This window comes from Pan paniscus, chromosome 9, assembly GCF_029289425.2.
Source record: "Pan paniscus chromosome 9, NHGRI_mPanPan1-v2.0_pri, whole genome shotgun sequence".
NCBI classification, from domain to species: Eukaryota; Metazoa; Chordata; class Mammalia; order Primates; family Hominidae; genus Pan; species Pan paniscus.
Window position 1 is genome coordinate 114893377 of NC_073258.2, and position 12298 is coordinate 114905674.

The window sequence follows — 12298 nt, forward strand, 5'->3', positions numbered from 1 at the left end:
AGACATGATGTCACCCTTAGAAGGAAGGGAACATTCCCCAGAGTATCCCTGATGCCCTATGAATAACATGGTCTGGCTTAGGGTAGAGGCCGCTAGTAGAACAGGCTCTGTTTAGAGTATTCCTTTTACACAAAAAGACACATAGAAAGTACAGGAGAACTAGTCTGGGCGTGGTGGCTCATGCCTGTAATTTCAGCACTTTGGGAGGCCAAGATGGGAAGATCACTTGAGACTAGGAGTTCAAGACCAGCCCAGACGACATAGCAAGACCTCGTCTCTATTAAAAACAATTATTTAAAAAAGAAAGTACAGGAGAATGGACTGAATATGGAAACACTCTGCAGTCTCCCTGGAAGTTGCTTTGGGGAGGAAATACTGATAGCCTCATAACTTTGCATTCATCCCTTCCTCTTAAAATTAGAGCACAGAATGCCATTGACTATTTCACCTTTCCTTTGTCATTTGAATTAAAGGTAAATGGACGTTGAAAGTGTGTTTTTGACTTAAAGGTCTAAGGAGGAAGAGTGAGCCCATTGTTAAAGTACATAAGCTTTCCCTTTACTCAATTCTGTGTCTACTTGGAAAGGTGAATGAGGCTAGGGCAAGGTTCTCTTATCACCGAGCTTAAGAGTCGCTTGCTTTTGAGGCTGAGAGCAGTGGCAGCGCTCCATAAAGGGACCTACCTTATGCTGTCCCCACATGGGGCCCAAGGCTGCATGTCAGCACCAACTGCCCAGGTCCTGCTCGACAGGACCAGGAAGTTTGCATGGTGGCTGGGTAAGTAGATGATCTTGGAGAGTGTTGGTTCTCATGGGGGCGGCAGACTTTTTGGAGAAGAGAGGATCATTTAGGTCATGGCTGGGATCTTACAGAATCTCCCGTCTGCTTCCTATCTATTCTGAGTACCCCTCTGAAGCACTGAGAAGGTCAAATTGATGGTCATAGGATCAGAAAGGGGTGGTCATAGGATCAAAAAGCCCAAAGCATCGGTGTGACTTTTGCACTGATGAGGTCAAATTGATGGTCATAGAATCAGAAAGCAAAAACCCAAAGCATTGGGGTGACTTTTGCATGTGGAGTGGCCTCATACCTACAATAGGGTGAGTTTGGAAGGATTCTGTACTGCATTGATGTGGTCTGAGTGTTGGTTCAGAGGATGGCTCAGTTAGGCTGAAAACAAGGACAACATCGTCTTATAAATGCCCTTACAGGATGGATTTCCCACTTTATTTTTCCTCATTCAAAGGCGGGAGAGAGCAGTGGGTAGTCCAGCTGTGGAGCCCTCCCATTCACTTTTCCCAACTACAGGTCCTAGTTCCCCATGCTGGTCTTTCCAGCAAAACTCACAGGTCAGACAATTTCAACCCTTGGATTATTGGAACTGAGATTTCTTTCTCTAAACCTTCCCTGCCTGTTGGTCTGCTCCAACTTGAGCATTTGCCCCTGGGCTCAGGAACCTGGGAAGACATGTGACATTGGCAGTGCTGGGACATGAACCCCTCTCTCTCAGCTAGGTAGTGCTCCTGGGCTTTTCCCTTTGACATCTGCTAGTGCAGTGAGTTCTTCTCATAGCCTTCCCCCCTTGGTCCCTGGCTGCATAGGATGGAAGTGGGCCGAGCTTACCCTGCAGAGAGTAGACATGGTGGATGCCCCCTTGGGGCTCATCTGTTGTGGTCAGCTCTCTCTGGAAGCTGAAGGTAGGGAGGATGGAGTATGGCTTGGGTCTCTCCTTGCTGCCCTTTATGCTGCTGTTGCTGTTCTAGGTAGGCTAGGTTGATAAAGGCTTACCCTGAAGATGACAGGTTGGTCTAATGGCTTCATGCTTCTATGCAGTAGCCATTAGCCTTCTTTGTATGGACTTTAGGAGCCACAGGACAGGGTCCAGTTTTGAATTGGAGGCCGTCTATGAAGCTGTTGTACTTAGAATATTGTTAGGATGAGCAAAGGAATGCCATAGATGCCACTTTACAGAGGGGGATTTCTCCAGCATCCTTGATCAATCCCTTTTGAACGAGGCCTCATGAGGAAAGGAAATACAGGCACAGTCTCTGCCATTATGGAGTTTGCTCTCTAAACCAGATGAAATCTTTATGAGTTTGCAGACTCACAATAGCACAGAAATGGTTCAAATGATGAGCTTGTATCTTGCTAGCTTTGTTTTACTAGTGAGAGTTGTTTGGTTGAAAACCAGTGAGAAGGAATGAATTCTTCTCTTCAGTTTCTTGTCAAAAGGTTCAGATTTGTTTAGCTTGAATTTCTCATAATGATTCAGCTTTCTTGAGACAATAGAAACTTGTTAGAGGTTAATGTGTTCTTTGTCTTTTTGGACATAAGTGAAAATCTGTTACAAGCAAGGTGAGTTTACCTAATGAGCCACTAAGAGTTGGGGAGAACTTGAGTCTGTTCCCCAGGAATGGAGAGTGAGGACCTGAAGCATATGGGGCAATGGAATCTCCACTGAGTATAGGATGGAGATGCGTGGGCTGTACTAGAATTGGGTTACTTTCAAAATGGTGTTCAGCAAGGTAGCTTCTTCTCAGAGAAGAGTGTGTGAAAACTCTACCACCAACTAAGGCAGTGTGCAGAAAGGTGCAAAAATGTCCCCAGATGTCTTCCTTCCTTTCCTGTCACAGTGGAGGCTGATAATCTCAGATGGCCACGTGCAATTAAACCTTATGAAAAGACAGGACTAGATTGGGAAGATGTGAGTGTGTGGTAAGGAAGAAGGAGGTGGATAGAATTTCCATTTTGATCTAAATGCTTTGCAGTTGCATAATGTGGTGATGGTAGTGGTGGGAGGTTGTGGTCTAAAGAGGGAATAGACTGTGAGTTCACACAAATTTGCACTTTTGCTCCAGGAATCGGTTGGAATTCTATTTCCACATTGGCTGTTCTGCAGACTGTGCCATGGAGAGTCTACTGGTAGCCAGGTACCTCAAATGCACTGAAATTCTCCACCATTATTTTCTTTGAATTAGGAGAAGCCTTCACTTTTCCACATTCTTCCTTTGGTAGATGAACAAGAATTAAAGATACGAGCAAACCAGTGCTGGGCTCTGTTGAACTCCCAGGCCTGTGAGGTTGTTCCCTTTTTCTCTAATGAACTTTATGTGCTTTGCCCAGGTCTCTCTGCCAGTGAGGAAAGACCTTTGCCCTTGTACTTCATGTGAAATCACATGGACACCATATTAATCTCTGGTAACCTGTATGGGGCACTGAGTTAGTGGGTCAGTTGCAGGGCAGTGACCTTACCCTGAGGATTAGACAGGATAGGACATCTGGGTCTCTGAAGGCAGCGAAATGCATGACAACAGAGTCATTCCGAGGACAGGCTGGTGGTAACTTCTGGAAGTTTCTTTCACTGAAAGATAAATAGCAAGTGAGTAAAGGAGGAAACTCAGGCCACTTGGATTAGATTTTAAATGACTAGATTGCTGGGATTGGGTCTAGAGGTTTGCTTGGGCAATCCTAGCCTGGCTGCCTCAGTGTCAGAGGACATCACAATGCACCGTAAGAAGTGGGACGTGGCTCAGGGAGAATAATAGTGCCCCTTAGAGGACCACCTGGTAGGCTAGGTAAAAGGATATGGGTAAGACTTTTGAATGATAAAATTTTGTCTCTATTCAAAATATTTGATGTGATCTTCATCACTTTATAGGTGATCAAACGCAGAGAGATTGTGATAGCATGACTTGTCCAAGGTTAATGGCCGAGTCAGGTGGGAGGATGCAGGTCTTCTGGCTGCTGGCTGGGCATTCTTCTTTGTACCCTGCCACCTCTGTAGTAAAAGGGCAAGTGCCTGTCATCTTTCACACCAAGCCAATCCAGTTGGCCAAGATAAGCCACTTCCACCAACTGCCAAGCAAATCCATTCATACCTAGAGAAAAGGCAGTGGTGTTACCCAAACCAAGAGTGTTTATCATGGTGAGGGATTTGATTTGGAACCCTCATGGAGAAGAGATGGGAGCCCCAGAGGGGACTTTAGCCTGGTGGTGGCTCCCAAATCTGAAGACCGGTCACTCTAGTGTCCCTTTGGAAAATAAATCCAAATGGGTGTTCGTCCTCCTATTCCTCTTGACAGCCATCCTTCAGAAGTGGGCACTCCAGGAGCTAACAAACCCCTGGTGAAGAAAAGGATGAAAATAAACTGAAACCCTTATGTTGCCATCCACCAGATTTTGCCATGACTGTGTGCGAGTTCACCTGCCAAACCCCTTATGAATAGAGCCTTTGCCACTCTATAGAACATCTCTTAGAACACAAGTATCTATCATGCCCGGGCAAGTGACAGGAATACTCCACCATCGTGTGTGTTTGCATGCACTCACATACCTAGGTACGTAGTTTAAAAGATACTTTGTCCAAAATGCTATTAGGACATGTCCCAGTGCCCAACATTGTGAAATCTATTTAGAGTTAAGAATGTTCAGTTAAAATGTTCTGTACTGTTAATATTTCTCAATTTGGGTGGATCAGCATGGCAAGGAGCAAGAGAACATGGGGGGGTGGTACCCCTACAGTGTCATAGATAAGGGTGTGTGTGTGTGTGTATGTTTGTGATTGAGAAATCATTTGTCTTTGGCAAGTGGGGAAAGGGAAAGCATGCAAACAAAACAATGTGATTGAGAAAGAGCTCTGCTGAGAGAACTTTGTGTGATCCCTATCAGAAGGCCGTACACAGTGGATACCGTATGCTGGTCCTCATGCTGTGGGAGCCCATTGACTGTGGCACTAGGGAGGCTCACCTGGATCCACCACATGGTCTTGACACACTGCTGGGTTCTCATTCTGGGACTTGGAAGGGTGGGTGGCTCGGTTTTGCTACCATCTAGATACTGCCAGCTTGAGTGTGTAATACTCCCTCTCCCCACCTGCAGTTTTATCTGTTGTCAGTACCAGCTCTCCAGCCTTTTACTATGGTGTTAACACATCAACATTTTGATGGAGATAGAGGGCCTTGTTTTCCCTTCTGCCTGCCCCACCGCCCACAGATCCGGCTTCTGGCTGCCACGCCTGCCCTGTCCTGAGGGCCAAGGCCCCTGGGGAAGTTGCAGGGATGGCGCAGAGACTGGGGCGGAGGTGGAGGCCGGATCCTGGATCCGGCAATAGCATGTATGGGCCTGACAACAGGAGTGTGGGTGGGCGGCAGCTTGGAGCCTCTCCCCAGTGCTCGGCTCCCTGCTAGCGCACCCGGTTCCCTGCATCTTACCAGCTCCCGTGCTGGCTCGTGACTGAGCCAGGGGTCTGGTGGGAGAGGCCCCGGGTTGGGAGTTGGGATGGGAGCACTGCTGTAGGTTGGGCCTGTGACCGGTTGTTGCTGGGACCTTGGTCTTCCCAGGGGTGATAACATGGGCCCAGCCCACCTCACAGAATCACAGTAATGGCAAAATGAGAGCATGGGTATGAAGAGCTGCAGATGACTATGACCACCCTACATTTATAGAATGATGTTATCCAGTTTCTTGAAACTCTGCTTTCTGTTGGGGCAAGACAGAGGGAAGACACTTCTAAAGCTGGGCCTTAGGGGAAAGGTGTGCATGTTGGGGTGGGTCATTGCAGTCCTAAGAACATCTGGATGCCAGAGAAGTATCTTGTGTCTATAAGGGCATCAATTTATTCATAGGCTGATTCAGAGCCTCCTTTGTGTCAGTGACTGTAGTGGAAGTTGGAGGTAGGAGAGAGAAAAGATACAGGTGTAGCCCTCCTGGGTCCAATGGGCTTGTTCACAGTCACCACCCGGGAAAGGCAGTGCTACACAGAGGTGAGCAGAGGCTGTGGGCCTCCTGTGAGGTCTGTGCTAGTTTGACAGTGAGCATTATGTCTGTCTGACTGTCCTGGGTGTTTCATCCTTCCTCCCTCTGGAATTGGATCTGATTTTTTTTCTTGGTCCATGTGTCAGTGGTAAAGCCCGTGGACAAGACCAGGAATGGGTGCTTCACTGGCTGCAGTCCCTGGGCAGAGGGCGTGATTTACGCTGTCTGAGGATCCAGGGATGTGTTTCCATCAGTGCCCTCCTGTTCCCTTCCGCCTGTCACCTGCCAGAGGGATGGCTGCCAAGCCCCCAGGTAGGGGATGGCCCTGCCTCTTGTCCAGCCAGAGCAGCAGCAACCTCTCTTTTCCTTTCCCTTACAGGAAGCTGCACAGTGGGATGAAGACGTACGGGTGCGAGCTCTGCGGGAAGCGGTTCCTGGATAGTTTGCGGCTGAGAATGCACTTACTGGCTCATTCAGGTAGGCAAGTTCGCCTTAGTGGCCCATTCAGATAAAGGCAACCATCTCCTGCTTGCCTTTACCCCTACTCAGAGCCTGCTGTGGCCTGCATGTCCCCACTGCCAGCTTGGGCCCTGGTCCATCTTGTTCCCTGGACCCTCCCTCCAGGCTTATGACACAGAAGATCCATCCTGATGGCGGGGCCACTTGGATGAACCCACCTTCAAGCTCTCCTGGGTTTCCCAGGCATCAGTGGCAACCAGTGCCCCGTGTGATCTACCTTCCAAAGTAGACTGCAGTTTCATTAGTGGAACAGTTGTGGAATTAGGTTCTCGCTGTCTAATGAATCTGACTATTGGGTTCACATTATACAGGAGCCTTTAATTAAATAGATATAGAAAGGTTGGAACACAAAGCTAGTTATAGCGTGCTGTCTTTTGCAAGTTAATTTTATACAATTCTATTGAGGTCGACTGTGTGGCTGCTGGTAATTTTGCTCATGTTTGGGCAAAGCTGCTCTGCCCCACGAGGCGTGGAATGGGGAGAAGCACCTGACATTTGGCAGGCCCGAGTGTTCTTGGTGGAGGGAAGGATCTAGCAGGTCTGATGCGGTGGCTTTGAGGCTTAGGTCACCTGACTTTAGTTGTGGAGGCCTCAACTCTTCTTTGCCAGGTGCATAGTCTCTTCCCTTTAATTCCCTTGCCTTCCAACCTTGGAGTCATTTTTTAGGGGAGAGGAGAGGGCTGTTGTTTTATTTGGTCTTGTCTTCTCCTCATGTAGGCCAAGGCCTGCCTCTCCTTTCCCCATATTGGCTCCAGAAACTGGCCCTCCAGGCACTTTGGCATTTGGGAAATGGGCTTTGGGGTCAGGCAGACAAAGGTTCAAATCCTGTTTGTAATATGTGCTGTGTGACCTTAGCTACATTCATCTTGGGAACCTCAGTTTCTGCATCTGTCAAGTGCTGGTGTTGTTAACTTACATAATTTTTTGGAGGATTAAGTGACAGAATATATGTTGAAGGCATCTGTAGTAAGCCCCTGGCATACAGTTGGCATTTAATAAATGTTAATGGTTTCTGCTTGCACCTTCCTCCCTCATCCTTGTTTCTGAGCCTGTTGCCCCGGGGGGCATGTCCCCATCCGCTCGTTCCCTGCCTGCCTGGCCGTTTAATACTCTCTTTCCCCCGAGCCCATCATGGGTACAGTTGTGGAAGTGCTCTTTGTTTGCTTTTTCTGCTTCAGCTCCCCACTGCCTTGCTGCAGGGCCCGTGTGGTTCCGCATTGTGTTGGATGTGGTCTCTACCCCTGGCCCTCGTGGCCCTTCCTAAAGTGTCCTAACTCCTTCTTACTTCCCATTCTTCCCTCTTCCAGGCACACGGATTTGTCCACAGCAGGCAGCTGGCATCTGTCTCTCTCAGCGCGTCTACTGTCCCCATGTCTTCGTGCATTCTGTTCTTCCTTCCTGTGGGCCCTCCTCACCCTGCCCCTGGCTCCACTGAATCATCCTCCTCCTGCCCATGTGTCTCACCTCAGCCCAGAGCCCTAACTTCCAGGCATTTCTGCATCCGGATCTGCTTGAGACACTCACATACACTTTTTCTTCTGTTTTAGTGACTTACACCTTGTATCTTCATGCTTCCCTTCAGCTTTGTACGCTACTTAAGGTTCAGAGTGTGGCGGGTTTCATGAACTATCTGCCTACCAGGTTGGCTACCCTTCCCTTGCTTTCTTGGTCTTGATTTTTTCTGCTTTAGCCCACCACTGCCTTACTGCAGAGTGTGGTGCGTCCTGCCCTAGACCCCTGTGTGGCGCTGGGCACTTCTGGGGCAGTGCACTTCTAGCCTGTTGGTAAAGCGTCTTTGCCCTCTCAGCCCCAGTAAGCATCCTTTCTTATTGCTCTTTCCTTGAGTCCAGTGCTGTAGCCAGACTCATTTTCTTGGTTTGCTTTATGGGCTTGTTGCTTTCTGGGCTCTGTGGCTTTGTTTGCCCTGTTCTGTCTACTTGGAATAACCCATCTCCCATCTTCCCAGATCTTCCAAGGTCCCTTCCATGATGCCATCCCCAGCTGTTCCCCACCTCCAGCCAGAAGCAGTCGTGCCTTTTCTGTGCCCATGTTTCTTTATTTGAAGCTATCTTTGGGTGCAGTTTTTCTTCTGTGTTACAGTTATTTATGGACTTATCTCTCTTACTTGGGAGGCGGGGTTACATGGTGGAAGGAATTTGGACACCTACGTACTGCTGATGTGATCTGGGGCAAGAACCATAAGCTCTTACAGCCTCAGTATCCTCATCTGTAAAATGAAAATATTTAACGCTATCTTAGAGAAGCTGTGAGGCTCACCTTGAATACATACCACCATACCTAACATGTAATGGGGTTAGATCCTGTCCACGTTATGTCCAGCACACTGCCTCGCACATTATTGGTGCCAAGAAGTATTTGTTGAGTGAATGATGCAGCCTGGGATGCCGATGAACAGGGACACTCCTCTCTCCGGACAAGTCCCTCCTGTGGTAGGAACTGTTTATGTCCTAAGGACTCACTGGAGGGGGCAGCCAGGAGCCCCTGGCTCGTATTGTATCCCTCTTCCAGGCAGTGTGACCCAGTGTGAGTTAGCCAGTGTCTCTGCTGTGAATCACACATCAGCAGCATTGGTGGGGCTGGTGGAAGCGGCTGCAGAAAAGAAAGGGTTGCTTGCATTCTCATGTCAGGTGGGCCCGGTGTCCCCAGTTCAGACAAGAGTGTGACTGTGCAACTGCCCTGCGGAGCTGGCGGTTCCCTGGGGAAGCTGACTTTGGTTCCACCTGAGATGCTGCTTCCAGGTCCCCTGATCTCATATGGCTGCTCCAGAGGCTTTGGGAGTTGGGTCCTCTTTTCCTAGTTTTTCCTTTCCATGCCTGTCTTACTGGGCACTGAAGGCTGATTGTGTCAAATGATTTGTCCCTCTGCTAGTCACTTGCCAATGCCCTTGGAAAGGATGATTTGATGATTAGGCAGGTGCGATGAGTCATAGTAGTGTTTTAATTCACCCTTGCAGATAGCTCACGGCCTATATTCTGATATTTCTATTCTTTTTTTTCTTTCTGTTGTCCGGCATACTCCTCACCTCCGTGCTGAGAGGTCTTGAAAATAAAATAGCACAAAGGGCTTAGTGAGGCTAGACCATTTCCTGAATTGTTTGGCCACTGTTAAACAGGCCCTGGGGGCCTCTGGAGTGACCTGGACTTGTTGGGGAGTTGGGGTCAGAGGGCTGGGCTGGTGGTGCTGGGTCTTCTTACAGATTCCAGTAGTGGTTTACATGTTCTGATGCCTGAAAACAGAACTAGGTGATGTTTTAGAAGAGACATTGAATTAGATGATGTGAGGTTTTCCTGCTGCTCTATTTTGAAGGTTCCATGAAGAAAGCTGACAGTGAGAATGGGTGCACCAGGTCTGTAGAGTAGACCCATTTTACAGATGACCAAGGGTTCAAGCAGCCCACAGCCTGGAAGAACAGTAGTTGCTCCAGAACCCTGGGCGGGGGAGGCGGGGGGGGGGCGAGCATTTTTTTTCAAAAGGGGCAGGCTGTGGAGAAGTGAGTCCAGGATCTGGGTAGGGGTTGTGGTTGCCCCCCTAAATGTTGCCGCCCTTGCACTGGCACATTCCTGCTGTTTTCTTCTGCTCAGCGGAGCCGAACGGCTCCCACTTCCTGGCTAGCTCTGTGTGCTGCCCCACCCCCTCTTGGCGAGCATTGCCTGTGTTTGTTATTGTAGTCCTGGCTCCAGGCCAGGCCTGGCTGCGAGCCAGACTTGTGGGTACAGTATGTACAGTGAGTGCTGAGCCAAGTTTGTCATCATACACGATTAATTTTTTTTTTTTTCTAATCTGGTTGGGGTGGGGTGAAGGAGGAGGCAAGAAAAGAGTTTCTCCGATGCTTGAGAATAGGCCGCATTGAATTCCGCAGAGATGTCATTTCTGAAAGGGAGACGGAGCTCCGGCTTGTTCTTCCTTCGCAGTTTTTCCTCCTTTCTCTCCCTGTCCTCCTCCTCTCCTCTTCATTTCCCTATCACGCGAAATCAGCCTGCAGGAGATCGACAATGCAGGTCTTATTTTCAGTGACTAGAATACTAAATTTACACTGCTAAATCAGTTTTCATTGTGTTGAAATTGACAATTTGTTTAATTAGAAGTTTGCCCTGTAGGAGGCCCTTCTGAGAGACAGTGCCTTCCCTTTTTCTCTCTCCCTTACTTTCTGTTTTAAGGGTTTTTAAAAGAGCCTAAATGGTAGTAGTGAATTTCAGTTTAATTGAAGTTTTAATTTCAATTCGAATGTGTGAATTAATCAAGTGTTTATGGGCTATACCTGATGATCACAATAAGTTTAAACTAACTATCAATAACCAAACTCATTAACTAATGAGATGATCTGGCCAGGCCCTGCATTCTCAGAGGTGGTTTTGGGGGTCAGAAGGGTTTGAGTGTTGGGGAAAGAGGCTTGGGGTGGGAAGAGAGATGACCTCCAAGGCTTTGCAAAGCTAGCCCTGATGGAGGGTGAAGCTTGGGTGTAGGACTGTGGCCCTTCCCCTTCCTGTGTCCCAGGAAGACTCTGAAACCTCCCTCCTCACCCTCTGCTACCTTACCCCTTTTGGGGATCTGGCATTGAAGCATCTGTTGATCCACTGTCTCTTCGCCACTCCTTGTCGTAACACGAGAAGTGATTCCTAGCTCTGAGGTGTCCATGCAGAGACCACAGACACATGCAGTGACTCAAATTGGTTCTGAGATGGGCCAGTGTAAGGTTTCCCATTAGGTAGATTTCCCACAGCTTGGCTTAACGTCCTGGTGGCTTATAAGTGAGCATGCCTAGAACTGCTTGTCCCTATTTTTGACTCGGCTGCATACGATTAGGGTTTGAGTATTCATGTGGCCTGCTCCTATTCTGGGAGTGTCATTCATTTTTGGAGCCAGAGGATGTTTAATAAGCACGAATTGTGTGTCAGGCTCTGTGCACTTAACAGTGAAGACTGCTACAACATCCCTGCCCTCAAGGAGCTTAAGTCTAGAGTGGGAGATGAGTATGACTATACAATCATCATACAAGATGGTAATGTGTTCAAAGTGCCAAGAAATCTAGGAGAAATTCGGAGTAGGAGAGTGTTTTGTGCCAGAGGGTAACAGAACAGCATTTTGAAAGGACTCGGTGAGGGGAAGCCCAAGCCACCTATGGAAGTGGGTGGTGTAACCTGCGAGTGTAGGCTGGGCCTGCAGGGAGAGAGCAGAGTGCAGGGTTTAGAAGAGATGGATGAGATACATCTGTGGAAGGAATAGCAAAATGATCTGCATTCTCCCTGAAGCACTGGAGAGCCACTGAAGGATTGAGTAAGAGGGTGACATATTTTTGTGTCTGGAATAGAAGGGACTGTTGGGCTTTTTTTTATGTAGACTAGGCTAGAATATAAGGTGAATAAAGCCTGTTGGAGAACATGAAGACTGGCCGTCTGTGTTGGGGTGTGGCTGGAGTGTTGAGAGGCCTGTGCCTTCTGTGCTGGTTAGGGCCCTGTGGCCCCATTCTGCCAGGTGGGAGGCCCCATCCTTCCACTCCTCTCTTGCCCTTGTCAGGCACTGTAGGCCCTGGTTGTTGAGAAGCATCCCTGAGATGAGGCTCTTCCCCAGAGTTAGAGCCATGGGGAAAGAATGAAGGCTTTCGTTGATAGATTTTCTGATTTCAGCAGCAGCATGGAGTGGCTGGGGCTTATCACCTGGGACCTGGGTCATCCTCCTGGCAGGGAAAAGGGCTGGAGGAGTCCTTCAGATTGGATCTCTTAGGCTTTCCTCTGCGCGGTTGGACAGAAGAAGAAAAGCATTACAAGATGGCAAAGATCTGTGGCTTGTCCTTGTTCTGTTTTATTTATTTATTCTTTTTTGGAGCACTGAGCTGTGGGTTTCAGTTTCTTCTCCTCAAAGACAGAGAAGATGGGGGAAGAGAGGTAGCTGGAAAATTCCCTGTGACTGGGAGGAGACAGTGCGAGGTGGTCCCCACGCTGATGATGGGAGAGGTGCCTTTGAGTCCAAAGATGGCTTCCCCTCACCTTGTCTCTCCTCCCATTCA

The 12298-nt window shown here is 48.5% G+C and overlaps 1 protein-coding gene across 4 annotated transcripts in view; it reads left to right on the top strand.

Moving 5' to 3' along the window:
• ZBTB16 (zinc finger and BTB domain containing 16) overlaps positions 1–12298 on the top strand; it is a 195428-nt gene that overhangs the window by 90279 nt on the left and 92851 nt on the right. For all 4 annotated transcript variants that reach the window (XM_003805486.5, XM_034933740.4, XM_034933742.3 and 1 more), the window contains exon 3: positions 6134–6231. In XM_003805486.5, the coding sequence (XP_003805534.1) occupies positions 6134–6231 (98 nt within the window). The remainder of the gene's footprint in view (positions 1–6133; positions 6232–12298) is intronic.